This window comes from Buteo buteo, chromosome 12 (genome assembly GCF_964188355.1).
Source record: "Buteo buteo chromosome 12, bButBut1.hap1.1, whole genome shotgun sequence".
NCBI lineage: Eukaryota > Metazoa > Chordata > Aves > Accipitriformes > Accipitridae > Buteo > Buteo buteo.
Genome location: NC_134182.1, coordinates 5311889 through 5330084, shown reverse-complemented (window position 1 = coordinate 5330084; position 18196 = coordinate 5311889). Strand labels below are relative to the sequence as shown.

General features: G+C 41.6%; 1 protein-coding gene across 1 annotated transcript in view; it reads left to right on the top strand.

The window, feature by feature from the left end:
* Positions 1-331: 331 nt before the first annotated feature.
* Positions 332-18196, top strand: part of ALK (ALK receptor tyrosine kinase) — a 233086-nt gene continuing 215221 nt past the window's right edge. Inside the window, exons 1-2 of the mRNA XM_075042474.1 lie at positions 332-633; positions 12655-12819. Coding sequence (XP_074898575.1) covers positions 405-633; positions 12655-12819 — 394 coding nt within the window. The 5' untranslated portion in view covers positions 332-404. The remainder of the gene's footprint in view (positions 634-12654; positions 12820-18196) is intronic.

Sequence of the window (18196 nt, the reverse complement as noted above, 5' to 3'; positions counted from 1 at the left end):
ATCATGGTCTTGCAGAGTTAGTGCAGGTTTGTACAGATCCTCACCCGTTCTGGGTCACTGTAGTATTCTAATCCCCAAAAGCATCTTTGAGATGCATTGGGTTGTTTGAACAGAAGCTGGGTACATGTTTGCCTGTTCCATGTACAGGATCTCGTCATGCTAACAAAACTTAAAAAAAAAAAAAGAAAAAAACTGAGGGACTGAAAGGTCAAAAAGAACTTAGAATCAGTGTGAGATTAAACTTGACAGCTTTTCTAGGTGATGATAATTTTGCGATGTAAAGCAATTAATCTCCTGTCTCCCTGTGCACGCACGTATCAGGAAGGAAGAACTGACCAAGAAGTACTTGAATATTGGTGCTTATTGCATGTGGTCTATAAAGCTGTTTAAGATCCTTGCACTTGATGTGTAGCACACAAACAGCTACGTCATACATAATGTTTGTATTTCTTTCTTTGTATTTTGTTTTTTGTTTGTTTTTGTTTTGTTTTGGTTTGGTTTTTTTAATGAAAGGTCTGACCACTTCGGATCTCCCAGCAAGCAGCCCTCCTCTTCCTCCTGGTTACTCTGCTTGGAACTTGACCTGGGTCATGAGAGATACATCCCCTTTCTTCTCCCATAGAGGACGTCACAGTGAGTAGCATTTATATGTTATCCTCAAGAGGCTGTAACCAACTGCCTAAGGATATTGGTATAACACTGGAGCAAAACAACACAAGTCAAACGATTCATGATAATTTTTATGGATATTATCCATACTGTCAGCCCCTGAGGGCACTAATAAGCCTTACTGCCCCTTACCAACTGCCCCTTACCAGCTGCCCCTGGGGTCTTTCCCCACTCTGCCCATGGGCCCAGGAGTCCCATTTCAGCCCAGCCCAACGTGGCCTTGGGCATCGCCATCTCTGCAGAGGTACCCGATGACCTGGGCTGCTCCAGCTTGCCCTGGTCCCTCAAAAACAAGGTCCCAAACTGTAATATTTGAGTGGTACATTGGAATCCAGCAATATTATAAAGAGAGGAGCTGTGTACCGAACTTATTTTTTCTTGCCATCTCCTTTCGTAACTCCCATCCCTTCCAAAAACTGGGAATCTGTTTTTGTCCGTTCTCTGGTGTGACCTATTTACTGACTATCCATAGCCGTTCCACTGTGAAATATGATGGTTGTAGTTAGGACCGGACTGCATAAGGCAATATCTAATATGCAATCCAGAAAGTGACTGAAGTAGAATATATCTACTATATATCTACTACCAGTCTCTATGAGGGGAGATAAGGTGCTGAAAGGCTAATAAGATTTACTCACCCCAAGCCTGTAATTATCTGCTTGAGGGAAAAGTTTGACCTACCTATATGAAGGAGTCCCATATTTCTTCAAATTTATGTTGCAGCCTTTTATGTGTGCAATATATATTCTTTCCACTGGCATACAATATCTGCTCCTAGCTGTTGTATCTGCTGAATGATGAGGACACACCAATTTCATTTTGGAAGGGACAGTAGCACAATCTTTTTCCCCTCACTTGGTTTTCTCAGAAGTTGCAAGAATGATTTTTAATTTATCCTTTATTACTTCTTCCTAAACTCTTTCAGTTTCTCAGTAATACTATTCTAAGGGAAGGCTTTGTTCTTAAAACCTAAAACCATTGATTCCATCTGACAGCATCACATGGAGATAAATGTACTGCATCTAAGCAGAAATGATTTATTATGATTTTAGCTGGTTGCACAAGACCAAATTCCACCATATTCCAACCATCTGTTTTGCAAGGAAAGGCAGGAATTTGATGAGGTGTTACACAAAACACAATCTTCACTCAGGACAAGTCTAAACTGTTTTCTCCCTCAGTAGGTGTAATTCAGGACATGTACCTTGAAACTGCTGGAGAATCTTGAAGAGGGACAGGAGTAATTTGGTTTTTTCTAGCTTTGCACTTTAACATTTCCAAAAGTTGGCAGAACTTCCTTTAAATTAAAGGGGCAGCAGTAGCCCTCAAATTTATGCATTTCAGACTGGGACACCCTTTAGCATTGCTGTGCAGACATACTTCCTGCCACTTCAGATACACAGCGTGCAGAGGGCTAGTGTGGGTACATCGAGTAGAGCCTGTAAGCATAACCCAAGCCTAAGAGGGCAATTTTTAAAACTTCTCTCTATTCCTCTGCATACCTGCAGCTTATATGCACCTGAATGTTTATTAGGAAACTTCCCAGGGATCCAGATTTCTGTCCAGAACTGCTATGAGCATGACGGGGGTGGACAGGGCCTTTCAGCAGCTGATTATTGGCTCTGGATCTAAGCAGCTCTGTGAAGGTCATGCAGGGACTCAGCAGAGCAAGGCAGAAGACAAAGTTAGACCATCCACGCTCTAGGCGAGTAACCTTGTCCCAGGACCACCCCTGCCTTCTGATTAAGTGGTTAATCCAAAATCACACGATAAATCATTAGCAGAAATAAAATCCAGCAGTCCTTTACTACTAGAGTGTTTTCCTCTTCTGTCAGAAGCTTTCCTTGCTGCTCCCAGTGTGACTGTGATTACAGAGTACTCAATAAAACTTCTATCAAAACTCTGTTTGCCTAATCATCTGATGGGACCCATCTAATTAACTGGCTGACATTGCTGGAGTGGGGCAATATTAGTTGTCTTAATTACTTTTTCCCCATGTTCCACTATTGGAGAAATCTCTTTGATTGAAAGGCTGCGTAAATTGAAATGTAGGGTCCCTCTTCCGCTGCCAAACTAAGTTCTCAGCTCCTTCACTCAGCATTAAAAATTCTGACAGACTGCCTCTAGTAGTTCTGGCAAGAACGCTGCTTGATGATATCCTTGAAACTACATGCAGCAATACCAAAAAATAATCACTGGCACAACAGGATACTTGAGAGTGATGCATTCACAAGATTTTTTTTTTTTCTATTTTGTCTAGACGTTTCTAGATTTGTCTCTATCTAAGCATTGATTAATCATCCACCATCTCAGAGATGCAAAATCCACCTGCCTTTCAGAAAATAAAGACTTAAAAAAAGCACATGAAGTCAAAATTATCTAGGAATTCAGCCTGCAGGGCAGGAGGAGTCTTTAAGTCTCCATATTTTTGTGTTTTGTTCTGTTCTTTTTGACATACACTCAGACTATTTCCTGTGGCTAGAACAAACTTTTAATGCATTCTGCATATGTGGACTTACGGTAGCGTATTAATCTCCCATTTGCAGCACTGATGGAACTCTGTCCTGAGGCTTACATGATTAACTGCACCCAGCCACATATTTCATTTCTTGTCCTGGTTGGTTGAATATTAATTTTCTCTTCTGTATAGGTATTGTATAAGAAATCAATTGTCCCCTGCATAAAATCTATTAAGCTTCTGTAACGGGGGTTCCAGACGATGGGTGCCCCTTAAGGCCTAGAAGCCTTCATGCAGTTAATATATCCCTCTCTGCCCCATGCTCCGCATTCCCCTGGGTCAGCTAAAAACACTGAATCTGGAGCACGATCCTGGCATGGTACGGTGGCAACTGTGGAAAGTGCTACCAATTGGAAAAAAAATCAAATGCAATTCAGCCCATCTAAATTCTGTTTTGAAAGAAGAACACATTTCATGAGAATAACAGACATAAGGGTTGCCGTGTTGGACTGTTTGGGAAACAGGAGATGGCTTTTGCTTTTTAACTCTTATTATGCCACTGTACTGTCTTGTGCATCTCTTTGCCAGATCCCCCAGTAGCAGCTGAACTCCTTGGCTGTTCTGAATCAGCTTTGTGCAAAATACAGAAGTGCCTCTCTCAGGCTGTGTCAGGCTTCTGCAATATAGCTTACAGATTTTTTTTGCCCCCCTTAAGTTTAGGAAATAATGGTGCTTTGGATTCCAGAGTTAACTGAGACTAAAACTCAGGGGAAAATAGCAGATTTGGCTACCAAGCGACTAGTGTGCTTAAAAATTTCTGCAAAAGGTGAATTCAGCAGAGGGGGAGCACATACCTTCAAGAGTGCACAATTATTCACAGCTTTGATTTAATAGGTACTAAAAGCATAATCCAAAGGATGGCCTCTATTAACAACTTATTAATAATTTCACTCAGCTCTGTGTCTTCAGAAAACTAATTTGACAGGGTTGCGTGGTGGTTGTTTTTTGGGGGTTTTTTTTCACTTTCTAATGGAATGTCATCTGTGATGAGTTCATGATTTCCTGAACTGGATTTGCTAAAAAAAAAAAAAAAAAAAAAAACACAACAAAAAAATTGGACTAATTTTATTGTGGAATAATTTGGGGTCATTCTCGCTGCGTATTTGATGCTCAGTGGCATAGCAGTTGCTCAGTGAGGTGTCAGATTATTACTTTTTTTTCTCTGGTAGGTCATGTGCAACTTGCTGAATTCAAGTACTCATGTGCATGCATTCAAAATACCATTTCATTCATATGAGTTGGATACCAGATAGATACTGCTGACATGAAACTCAGTGAGTCTGAATGTCAAACAAAAGGGAAGATTGAGAGAAAGAGGGCACCAGCCAGATGAATTCATGTTAGTTAGGTTCCAATGACTACTTGTTTTATGAATTTACAACAAATCAGACTAATACTGACATCTTCAGAATGATAAAGCTATCATGATAGCTATGCTCAGCATGGCATAGTGAGATGCATGGATATGAACTAATTGTTACAACAAATTCCTGTTTGGAAGGTGAGATAAAGTCAGGAGAGGAATGAGGAGAAGAATACTTTGTCCCAGAGGAAAAATGAATCAATGCTTTCTTAGTAAAGATATTGCAACAGTGATGTACTACCTTAATTCAAACACATCCTTTTTGCAATCTTAGAAGTACTCTAACATAGTTTTGGAAATAGTGTTATGAATATAATAGGGTAAGACTTCAGTTAACAGCAGTTATTCATACCAGATTAATAGAATTGCTCCATATAAAATAGCAGATGCTGTGACCCCATATACATATGCAAGAATTCTTGTTTAACAATTAGATGGTATTGTTGCCATGTGCAATGGTGCTGATATCCAGGGGGAGGAAAATCACAGGAAAAGCAGTATCTGCCTGGCTAAACTGAAGGCTGTGCTAAGCAAGAAAGAAGAAAAAATCTTATTAGGGAGAAATTTTTACTTTCTTTCAAGTTATTCTTTTCCTTATATCCTCTTTCATCTGCAGATAATATGCCAATGACAGCTCAACATTTTTTCAATAATAAAATAACATACAGTAAGACAACAAATGTCTTTTCTCCCTGTCTCTCAAGTATTCATTTTCTCTAGAGATCTCTCAGACTTCATGCAAGAGGTCCCTTGTATGAATTGTCAAAATATGACAGTTCATCCAACCACTGTTTTGTACCAACTGGAGCGTGTTTTCTAACAATCTCTGTTAGTCAGTACTTCAGCCTTTTGGCTAGAACTGGCACTAGAAATGCATTTTCATTTATTGTTTTTGCTGCATGCATGGGAGACATGGTGAACAAATATTTCTTGTGTGGAAGATGAACTCTGTCACTTCTTAGAGCAGGAGGAATGAAAATGAGAGCTATTGCAGGTTGTTCTCCCAACACCCCCTCCTTGCACCTCTCTCTGTAGCTGTCTTGAAAGGCTGTGCTTATAATTGATTGATAAAGGAGTCCTGGCCCTCTTCTTTGTAGTTTGATTTCCACTGAACAAAGCAGCTGTCAAAGATTTTGGTGATTCGGTCCCTGGTGCACACTGAGGAGCTGGCTGGATATAAAGTATATGCTGTCATTTTAAAGATTGTCTTAACAAATAAATGAATGGTTGCCTGATTGCCGTTTTCTCTAAGCAGTGGCCCATCCCACTGTGGCTCACCCCCCGGAGGATTAATGTAAATGCTTCTGGCGTGAGGAGAGCCCTGGGCTCCCCGGGGAGGCAGGCGGCTCACCCGGCGCTTGGCCCCCGGACCCGAGCGCTCTTCCTGGGGTGAATCCCTCTTCCACGGAGCAGGTGAAATTATGCCTCCTGTGGGGTACCGCTCCTCTAAAACTGTATTTCTTCAGAACGCAATCAAACTCTAGTAGCCCTTCCTGAGGGAAGACCTCAGGAGGTTTTCCTTTCAAGGCGAGCAGCGAAGGGATGGATGAGCAGCGCTGGTGCAGCCCGCTCTGACCCTGCCCGGCGGGGAGCGCGCCCCTGCCATACCCCCACCGAAAACAAGCCCGGGACGACAGGGAGAAACCGGCCGCGTTGAAATCTTCCTTGCAGGCAAGGCAGCTTTGACGAGGCCTCGTAGGCGCGTACCTGCGAGGGCCGGCCCGCTGCCTCCGGGTCCCATCCTGCCGGCCGGCTTGGCAGGGACAGGGTGCAACCTCAGACTGGCCGGTGAGGTGGAAGGGCTGGGAAGCTTCTACGCAGCGAGGAGGTAGGAAGAGGCCCTGGGCAGCAGCTGGGACAGGACAGGGCGCTGCCTTGAAAGCGTTTGGGGGGGGATGGGTCTTAGGCAAACGGGGTGAGACCCTGGGGGTCTGCCTTCACAGAGCCCCACTAGGACATCTCCCTTCCTCCATACCCCGGTTGGCCGAAAGGCCATGTCCCCGTCCCCCAGGTGGGGGTCTGCCTGCCTTGCCCAGGGCTCTGTGCCTTGCCCAGGGCTCTGTGCCTTGCCCGGCCCGCGGGGTCACAAAATGGCCGCTGGGGTGGCGCGTGGGTGAGGCCTGCGGGGTCACAAAATGGCCGCTGGGGTGGCGCGTGGGTGAGGCCTGCGGGGTCACAAAATGGCCGCTGGGGTGGCGCGTGGGTGAGGCCCGCGGGGTCACAAAATGGCCGCTGGGGTGGCGCGTGGGTGAGGCGGGCTGGGCGTTGTGCTGGGGAGAGAGCGGGGAGAGGCTCATTGCGAACTTCAGCGCCGTGAGGGAACGGCAGCGTTCCTGTCAGTAAACTCAAGGTCGGGGGAGCGTACGTGAAGACCTGCTGGTGCGGAGAAAGGACGCAGAGCATTAAGCTACCTTGCACTAAGTAGCTTTAAATAAAAAGGAGGTCCCTGATGAACACAGGCAGCGTCTCAGGGCAGGGAGGGGGATTGGTGTGCTGCCCAGCTGCTCTCCTCACCGCTTCGCTTGCAGGTGACTGAAGTGCGTCAGGCGGGACGGACCCCAAAGCTGTGCTGAACAGAGCGATGCTGTGGGGCTCCTCGAGTGCCTCCCCTGTCACGCCATGCTGCTGCTCTCGCGTTTGTCAGCTCCCAGAGCGGCAGCCCAAAGACCAGGCAGTTGCTGTCGGTGCAGGCATTTGGTAGGGGTAGTAAGGCCCCTGGCAGGGGTACGTGTGTCATACTGTCCCTTAAAATGTGTCAGTTTGCCCTTTCTCAGTGCTGAGCAATGGAAGGAAATAGGTGAAAATGTCTCCTCTTCCGGCCTGCTTTCTTGGCAGGAACAAGGCAGTTAAACCCTGCAGTTGTTTTTCCTCTTTAATTTATATGACCGCTGACACCTTCTCACTTTCCCCTGGTGCTTTTTTCTGTTCCTTTCCATCCTGTGGTGGATTCGCCCATTTTAAATTACTGCTGTACCTCCAGTTGCACCGTGGAAAGGTGGCACTAGGAATCCATTTGCAAAGTTTCACCCCTTTTTTGTGCCGGCAGGGCAGTGCTGGCTTTGAAGGGCCTGGCCTGTATTTGGTGTCCTTCTGGTTGTTCAGCAGGCTGGTGAGCTGACAGCCAGAGAGCACAGTCTCCTATTTATGCTCCATTTTCAGAGAGAAATACTGCTGCAGGCTTCCTTGTATCACCCCACATGTGTACCCCTGTATTGGTGGATAGAAATTCAGAAGGGCCTGATGAGGCAATCGAAACCCTTAGATTGAATGCCCTTTGCCCTTTTTTGCCCAGAGGGAATAGGGAAGGCTTTAGGAACTGGCTGTGTCCCTAGGATTAATAACTGGAAAATCAATTTGTCATTTCCCTGTCATAAATTAAAAGCTTATAGGCCTTATAACATGAGTATAATAGAGGTTAGTGGGTATTGATAGAGGTCTCAAAGCTCACTCAGCAGAGCACATCTCTACTATACAACTTAAATTATGTCTCCTCCACAAGGAATATCTGTCAATATTTGTATAAAAAAAGACATCCTGTGCAAGAATATTTTATCTGTTTCTACATTGCTGCGATTGTTGCCACTGGAAGAGGTGTGTTCTTGAGGGAGGTTGTGGTCCTGTTTTGGTCGGGGTAAGTGACCTCTACATTGTGCATTTGTGTCTGTAGATGTAGTACGAATTAGTTATGTTTAAGCTGATGAGATGCCGCTTAGGATGTACATCTCTAAGCTGGTCCTTCTGAGAACAGAGAACCTCTACCTGCTCCCTTGTCTGTTGTAGTGAGGTGAGAAAGCAACCACACCTCTTCAAAGGGGTGACCAGCTGAGAGTAATGGCAGAGGAGTGGTTTGTAAGAGCCAGCAGACCAGGAGTGAAAAGGACCCTCTTAAGTCAGACACATGTAGAACTAGAAAGAAGTCTAAGAGGAAATTACCTGCTGGTAAGATTTTTGTGGTTGAAAGGAGATATGGTTTAAAACAAATAAACGTAGTCCGTTGTTGGGCAGCTGAAGGAAGGATAATAACAGTAGTTTCTTAACAAGAACAGGCTTTTTATATCTCTCTTTAAATTAGATTATTTTCGTTCAAAGTAAGGCATGTTTCTGTGATGTGTGGTTACACAAATGATCTAAGATCATCCAACGAGTGAATGATCTGTAGTCTGACCTGCAGCAATGTAAAAAGATACTTCCTGCAGATTACTGTGTTTTGGAGTATTACTTATACTACTATTTAAAGTCATTTGTTTATTAGAAAACCCTAATCAGTTTAATTGAAACAGATGTAGTTGCCAGATATTTTAGCTGTTTGCACAAATTATTGCTGTTAGGTACGTTGATTAAAAATAAATAAATTGAAGCACTTGCAGGACACTAATGTCATCAGACACACACACAGATTCCATTGTCTTTTCAATCAGATAGTAGCTTAATTTACTTTTCAGTCTATCATTGGTATCCTGTATCTTCTTACATACTAGAAATTGAAATGGTTGATATCTACAGCCTTTTTTAAAATAGGTGTTTACCTTAATTTGATTATAAGCATCACTTTTGTTTCCTTTTTAAAGGTGTAATGATGCTGAAATAGATTTCTAATAAATTAGCTGTTCTGTCTCTCTAGCATCCAGTGGTTGCAGATGCAAAAGATTGTTGGACAAGGGGTTGGGGTTTTTTTGCAATATCTTTAAAAAGACACTTTGCAATTTGCTGGAACTTAAATTCCTATAGAGTCTTTAGTATCTATAAAGTTAATGTAGCTGTGACATAAATGCATACACCGGATATATATCTCTGTGACATGTCTTTAAAAAACCCACCAAAAATCACAAAAAAAATTTCCACTTTACTGACTAGGCACACTATTCAAGTCCTAAAGCTCTGTATCCAGTCAATTTATATTGGTAGTAGGTTTAAAAAATAATCACTAAAAGTTGTGTTAGGTGTAATTACCTTTCCTGCAGTGTTTGCTGTTTTTCAGAAAAGGGCAGAATGGCTTTTATTCAGCTTCCAAAGGCAAATGGATACTTCTTTATGTGCTTAGCTGGGCAAGAAAAAAAAACAACTTGGTGTCACATTTAAACATGTTAAGACAAAAGTAAAAAAGGAAGGAGACCTTTTTTTATGCAGAGACATAAAAAATGGCAGGTGATTTGTGGCAGCAATTCAACTATTGTGAAGGTTCTGTATTTGCAAATGTTGTTTATATGGTCTTGTAGCAGCTACCACACCAAGAGCAGCTTATCAGTGAAAAAAAATTATGTATTGTATATAATACCTTTTTAATGAAGTGTATTGCATTGTCAATAGTGAAGGACATCGTCAAAAAAGGAAAGCCTGAGGGTAGGAAGTTAACATTAGGCTTGGAAGACTGGATGCTATTTGCATAGGCTTTGCTGTGTTGCGTCAGATATGATGACAAATAAATGCTTTCTTTGTACTGCATAGGATAATAGCACTGAAATTCATGTCTAATACGAGATTAATTTAAATAAGAGCCTATGAAGAGTGCAGATATTCTGGTAATGTGGAGGGAGTATAAAGTTCTGTAAAAGATGCAAGTATGTTCTCATTAAATCGCTGATGCTCTCAGATGTATGAGCCAAATCGTCTCCTCCTCTTTCAAGGAATAACCTGTTGTAAAGACCATTCAGCTTGACCACAACAAGCATGTCAGATCATGGCCACTTCTCTGTAGGCTATTCATTGCGAGCGAAGGAAATGGTATTGTTACTTGCCTTTCTTCCTTTACTTTCCCCCCTTCAGCCAGAGGCTTTAGTTGTCTGCAGGGGTCATAACACTAAATGTGATGACTGTTATTTAATCACATACCCCAATTAAGTTGTCCCAGTTGTAAGTCAGAGGCCTGCTGTGTTAAGGGCTCCACATCTGATTGATAGCTCTCTTTTGAGGAGGAGGCTCTGGAAAGTGAGACTGAATGGGGGAGCTGAGCTGGTTATCGAGTGCTTCTAGGCACTGTAATCAGAGTGTCAGGGGGTGAGGACTGGAGGAGGAAAATGAGAGCGTCTTGTGGATATCCATGAAGGGTTTCTCTGCTTGGGGGCAAGAGGATAAGAGAGCACAGAGGCTTCTGTTCCCAGCAGCTGGATGGGAGGGGAGTGGCAGCAACAGTGACTGCTGGAAAGCTCATGAAAATATGAGAGACTGATGGGGGAGAGAAGCCCACAAAGAATGAAATAGTTGATTTGAAATGATTGCTCTTGCCACATGTTGTCCTTGGCCTGGGCTTTCCCCTCTGTCATTGTGTGGGTTCCGTCAAAAAAGTTGTATGAGCTGTGTTTCTCCCCCCGCCTTTTTTTTTTTTTTTTGACAGCACCTTAAAGCACATACTACTAAAGGTCTTTTCTGTAACTAAACTATACAGTAATGATGATATATCTTCTGTAACGCATGGCTGAGTGTTTACTTGCCCTTTTGTCCATTTGGGCTTTGATACAAAGTTTAATAGACTCTTAACACTTTATAGGGTTAAAAAAAGTTGGGTTTATTTTTCTTTTTTTTAAAGAACGTCTAAGGGACTAGAAATAAGTGGTCTGAGGTTTGGGTGTGATATTGCAGTAGTAAACTGTATAGCATGAATATATCCTCTGTTCCCTGCTGCCTAAATTGAAGTGTGCTTCATGTATCATGAAATTTATATTGATAACATAGAGACCTGAAGAGGGTAGCAACTTGTGCATTCAAATTTAAGGAAATAGGTATAATCCTTGTTACTGCTGCTTGTGGTGCATATGGATTCCTTACATTATACAGTTTCCATGGTGTAGCGAAGCGTTCAAAATGCTGAGTGAATGATAAAGCACCTGATTAAGAAAATCAAATATAAACTGGAAAAATAGACTCTGTTCCTTCGAGCTTCCTGTTAAAAAGGCAAATTAGCTGGGAAAAGTATAGCAAGAGGGCAACAGCATTAACCTGCAGATTAGAAAATGCTATATGACTAGGAGAATAGGCTGAACTACATAAATCTGTGCACACGAAGAAGAAATTAGATGTTTAATAGAGAATGTAATTGAAGTTTAAAAAAAATTAGTTAATTTGACTAATGTCAATTCAGATTATTTGTTCTACTTGCATAGCCATGGCAGGACAGTAGACAGTCTAGAAAACTCCAAAGAAGAGCTGGATTTTTTTGTTGGGCTTTTTCAAATGGATCTAGCCTTTTCAGAAACATGGATTTAGTTCAGAAATAGTTTCTTTCTGTTACTGAATATTGTGTTGAGTGCTGACTGTGGTGACAAAAGCAAATGTATACGGGTCATTCCAGAAGATTTAGCAATGTTGACTATTAAAAGTAAAATTTGTGCAGGTTGCCACTGCATGTTGCATTAAGCAACTTGAATTATGGTGTGATGGTAAACTGGACACCGGGAAGTGAATTATAGTTGCACCAGTAGGGTAACTGGTTTCTGAAAGAGAAACATCTCAAAAAGAAATGTCTGTGTTGCAGGCAGATGCTGGTTGTACTGCCTGAAGGCTGAAATTCTGTGGCAGCAGATCAAGCTTCTGCTGCTTCTGCTGCCTCAGTGAAGCGTTTAAAACCCAGGAGGTCAGAAGGTTGCTTGGAAAAGTACAGTCCCTATGGCTACCAGCATGTCCCATATGCCCAGGATATATGATTTGCTTTGCAGAGTCCTGTGCTCACTGAGATGGAACGTGACTATGAAGCATGTTAGTAGTCTTTGCACTATAAAGGCCCTGGTTGAATTTGAACCAGCATCCCTGAAGAGATTGGCTTTCTGTCCCATTTTATCAATTGACTAAGCTATTTCCCTTTCAATCTAGATGATGCCTTTCCCTGCTTTAGCCTGTGCTGCCCTTTTATCTGTCCCAAAGGGGAATTACTGGCTCTTGGGCCTTCCTTTTGCTTTGCTGCTGCCTCTCTGTGTGGTCCATTTTGGACACATTTTTTCCTGTCTGTTTATGGACTTCCTCTGTTTCTTTCTACCTCATTATGGAAAAAAGCAAGCCTTAAATTACTAAAGTATAAAATGAGTGTGTATACACATGTACACACACCTTCCAGCACAGAGGAAGCTGGATTTAATTAACTTGGTAATGTTCTATGTCTGTTTTCTTTTTCCAGTATTTGACTGCAATTTTGAATCTCCTTGTGAGCTGGAATATTCCCTTACCTCAAAAGATGAGGAAAACCTCAACAACGCATGGCTCAGACTGAGTGCAGAGGAGATCTCACAGCTAAACATCCCAGATGGGCCAGAGAGAGATCACTCTGAGAATACACCTAAAGGTAAGATGAATACAACTATGTAATGCCTTCAGTGTAGTGGTTAGTTTTAAAAACAAAACACCCTCACTCCCACCCCCCAAAAAATCCCTAAGAAAAAACCCCAAAGCCCCACCCAAACAAACATGTCCTCCTAAAATATTTAAGACAGCTATAATCCTTTTACTGCAGCAGGCAATGAATGCAAACAATGTGACAAACAAAGGAAGTAATTTTGCACTTGAAAGATCTGTTTTTGTCTAAAGGCAATCTGCATCATATATAAGGGAAGCAAAATATCAAATATAGTCTTGTGTAAAACGTGAATCAGGCTGACCCTTTCTGTGGATGGTGTTTGGATGAGAACAGTACTATGGTGCCTGTGTTTTAAGGTCATTCAGTGTTTCCAAGAGATGAATAAAATGGTCTGGTTTTACTGCTGCTCTAGGTCCTGTTTACTGCTTGCTTATTTGCAGACCATTTTAGGCAATATCCTTGTGTCCATGGCTTAGGTTTTCTGTTTGGTAAGAAAACAAAAAATGGGGTTTTCCCTTAATATAAGAAAAAAGTTACTGTCTCTAAAGAGAGCTAGGAAGCCTGAAAGAGGGGAGTGCAACAGACTTTTCTTCTTCCTTGGAAGAAAATTTGGTTTGTTGGAGTTATTTTTCCTGCTCATGATCATATCTGTACTAGGAAAAAATAACGGACAAAGATTCTTTATTCTGTCTGCGATGGTAGGACTTAGAGGTCTATAAAAATGCACATTGAAGAGCAATGGGAAGCAGCTGTGAAATTAGTGGGTGCTGGGTATAGAACAAGCAAGAGGAGGTATTTTTTCATGTAGTGCCTGTATAAACTGTAGTAATAAGATGCATGAATTAATGTTATGGAGGCCAGAAGTATGCATAAGTTTAAAGAAATATCAGATGAATTCTTGCAGAGTACATTTATAACTGGTTATTTAATTCAATAGTCTTTTTACAGTCGCTGACTCAAGAAGCCCCTTATACAGAAGGCTGCAAGTGAAAGGATCCTTTTCTCAGTAGCCAGTGTCAGAGATGGCATTTGACTTTGCAGACCTGCAGTCTGACTGCTTGTAACAGTTCTTATGCTCAGGCAAATACTGAGGAAAAGTTTCAGTGCAGCTCTCATTCATATTCTTTAATTCTGTTTTCTCATCTGTATCAATAGCATAGTACTTTTCCCCAGATAGCCATTATAAATTAACTTTTAAGGCCCATTGCTTGAGCACTGATTCATCAGCAAACTGAGTCATTTTGGTGGGATCTGTCATGTGTAAAGCAGATGGACCACATTTGTCATGCATGCAAATATCTTCTAATTTTCACATCAAAGAACATACATGCGCACACTAAATTTCTTGCTACAAAGATACAGTTAAGCGAAAGTTTGAGGTAAATCAGAGTGTCTGCTGCTGTTCTCCTTTTTCTTAAATTCTAGTGCAAGCCAGATGCTGTTGAAATTTAGGAATTAAAACCTGCTTGTTTTGAATTGATAAGAGTAGCTGTCACTTTCCTGGACTAGGGAAAAAAATGAGGAAAACCGATGAGGAAATAAATATATTGTTCCAGGTGTAGCGCCTGGCCGGGTTGCTGCGGTGCTGCATATTGTCAATGTATATTTCTTTTGGATTCTTTTCAGTAAAGTTATACCTTTGTCTATATTCAGTTTTATATGTCTGTCAAAGCAGAAGAAGGGGAGACTGTTGGCTGGCCCCATAGCCCAAAACCCAAGGGTAGTATTGGTTGATGATTTCCAGTTGCCTATTGGAATAAAATTCCATTTCTAAGCCCAAAGTTTTGGGTTTTTTTTCTTCATCTGGAATATAGGCAACTTAGGCTGAAGCTTGTGTTCTGCTGTTTTCTCCTATTCTGAGGAGCAATGTGACACTCAGTGTCACATTGAGTGGATTAGGTTTGTGGGGTGCCAGGGTGGGTTGTTTGAGGTGTTTTATTTGCTTGGTTTTTGTGGTTTTTTTATGTTGGTTTTGGTTTTTCTTTTTTTTTATCAGGCATGTTGGACATAGTCAGTGGTAATTTTCTCTTAAGCCCCTCAGCAGATCTGTAGGTCTGCAACTCCTAGATGACTTTAACTCTTGTGCATATAAAGACTCATTTGAAAATCAACACTTGGAGCTAGCATCTCTCTATTTTAAATCACTTTAATTACAGCTGCTTGGCACAGATAGTTGTGTGGTCTGTTTCAATCTGAAATAATTAAGCACAGTAATTCCAACCCCCAGTGTTTCCTGCAAATTGTACTTCCAATTATCTCAATCTCATTTCATCTACTTTGCAGACAGTAATGCACAGAGATAAACAGATAGCATAACTAGATTTTGGGATGGTTTAGCTCATCCTTGTCACTTGGCTATCAAGTCATGTCAAGACATTGATACAGACAAATGCCTTGCGTATAATTCATTGTGCTTCGTATAAGTTTCTGTATAAGGTTCAGTAGCAAATCATTGGTAGATCTCCCAAAGAGAGACATTGGAAGAACTTCTGTTTTTTTGCCCCTGTCCCCGCAGCATGATGCAGCTCAGTCTCAAGGAATCAGAACAAATCAGCATGGATCAAGCTGTCTAGAGGAAGAACTACTTTCAGGTGTCTCAGCATTTGGTTACAGTCACATCTGACTGTTCCACTCATTTTGCATGTTCAGCATGCGGTGTCACACAAATCATTGATCTTCTGAATAGGGATAGATGGTGAGGTGGCAAAGTTTGCTATTAAATTATTCAGGGTAAAAGATTGGAGGTCTGGTTTGCAAGGAATTGAAAAAGGATGCTTAACAGAATAGTAGTGTCAGGTGAAATTTATTTGAATTGAGGTGGTGGGAGAAACAATCAGAGTTTGGCATATAGAAGCACAGATTCTGAGCTGGCTATAATCACTGAAGCTGATTTTGGGGTAAGAATAGAGCTGTGAAAACATAAACGCAGTAGCAGTCACAAAGTATATGTCATGTTGGGAATTCCTGGAAAGGTAGTACAAAATAGGAACAATATGCTGTAATATAGGTGTGGGGGTAGCTGTATCTAAAATGCAGCATTCTGTTCTGGTTTCTGGGCATCAAAAATCATTTAGTACAGCTGGGGAAGTTATTAAAAGAATGGAAACAAGGATGATCTAAAGTATGTAATGGCTGTCTTTTAGGAACACTTAAATTAACTAGGGTTACCCTGCCTGCAGGAGACATCTAAAGGAATACATGGCAGAGCTTTATAAAAATCACAGAATTTTATAAAATCCTTATAAAAGATGTATAATGGTTTATAAACTCCCAAGACTGTATAAAGCACCGAAAGGATGAGTACAGAAGGAATATTCATTATTTCTTCTAATACAGAATTGGACAGCATCAGATGAAATTAGTAGATGTCATGTTCAAAACAAAAGGAGATCCTTCAGTATGTAACAAACAGTAAAACTGTGCAACCTTCTTCCACAGGGTATTGTTGGTGGGTCCGCAAATTGACAGAATATGTGCAGGGAAGAAAAATAGTTATAGCTACTAAATTCTCAAGACTACCTTTTCTGGCTCAGAAGGTCCTTGCACAATAGATCCCTGAAGGCCAGTGATGGGGAGGTGCAACTGTTTGCTCTCCCTGATCATATATTCTTTCCTATGTATCTACACCTGTCTGTTTTCAGAGCCAGATGTTTGAAGGTAATGGATCTTTGGTCTGTGCTGGTAGGGCTGGTGTGGTGGTGTGTCCCTCCCTTGCCACCCAGCCCAGTTTTTTCTTCTCTTCGAAAAAGGAGAGAAACGCACTAAGGGTTTTGGACCAATTTGGAGAGTCGGAGAAAAGGTGCTATTTAAACATTTAATATTATTTGCTATTCTCTTAAAGCCTTGTGAATGGTATAGAACCATGCAAAAATATTGGATATTTGGTAGGAAGAACTGCAGGACTGTCTGTCTATAGAAATCTATAGAAGGGAGGCTATCAAGGTATTTTATTTTTGGGGGGAGGGGGGCGGGGGGAATTTTGTGCTAAAATGCTTCACTCTCCTCCATTTCCCTCCATCTTGTAAGTGGAACAGTGGGTGATAGAATCATTAGTGTATCTGCCAGCTAGGCCCTATATGGTATGTGAAGATCTGCTGGAGCTACTAATATTTCCAAGTCAAACTTATGTAACTTTCTGCAGGATCAGAGGTTTAAGGTTAAAATTCCATTGATGTGCTAAAGATTGACAGGAAAATCTCCACTGTTGGAATCTGAATCAGGCCTGTATGTGCTGTAATGAGTAGGCAATCCATTGTGGATTACTAGACTTCTTTTCTCTTAATTCATGAATAAGCAAAAAGATGCTATAAAAAATTCAAGCATTCTGCATCACTGACTGCATTTATTTATTTTGACAAGTGTGATTAATTCTTAATTATTTATGATCCTTCATAATATATTATACCAGCAAATGTACTGCAGTCTATCGTAATGAAATATGAGGAATTGGAGATCTTGCAACTGTGGCAGTATTTCCTAAGGAGGCAGGTTAGACAACCCAGTTTGTGGTTAGAATGATAGAGTTTGTAGACCGAGGAAGTTGCACTTTGCAGCTGTGTAGACATACGTGTTTGTCATGCTCAAGTGAAAGAGTCATTTGCCTCTCTGATAAACTTGAGATAGGTCAAACCAGCCATAAATTCTGTGCCTTTCAACTCTTGATTCAAACCCAGGGTTTTCTGTACTATGGGGGCCTCTAGGATAGAGCTCTGAGGAGCAGGTGGTTTAACATCCATCAGAAAGTGTGCCTTTCCAGAATTCGTCTCTCCTGCTACCTCATTGCAGTGCTTGTATTTTCCTTCCTCCAGAGAGGCACTGGCTGAGCTTCCTGTCAGCAACATTGCATTGCTGTGTTGCCCATGGACTCGTGGAGGGCAGTAATCGTGGTCCCTGATCTGGGAGCACAGTTGTGGCTTTCTTCTGAGTCAAATTTTACAAGGAAAAGGAAGAGAGAAACCACTAGTACAAAGTTAGTCTTGTGTATTTAAGGAGGTAGGACCCGCAGCATCTGGACCCAAAACAAGTACACACAAACTGGATCCAAATCTGTGCTTGACCGAATGTCAGAGTGATCTGTTTCCAACCATAAATGCAGTTTTGAACTTGAAGGATTAGAGGCTTGACCACTCCTGACTATGGTGATGCAAGCAGGTTGCCTGCTCCTCTTTTAAATCTTGTGATGCTAGATAAAGTAAGTGAATTTCGACTTCTGTTATCTGAAGATTTCAGGACCGTGAAAATATGCAGCTACCTGATAAAAATTTCAGATGAAGAGATAAGTTGGGGAGGTATGGCCACTATTTCAAATAAGAATCAAAAAAGTAATAAGCCACCCTGCAAATGTGAACACCAATTGAGACAACTC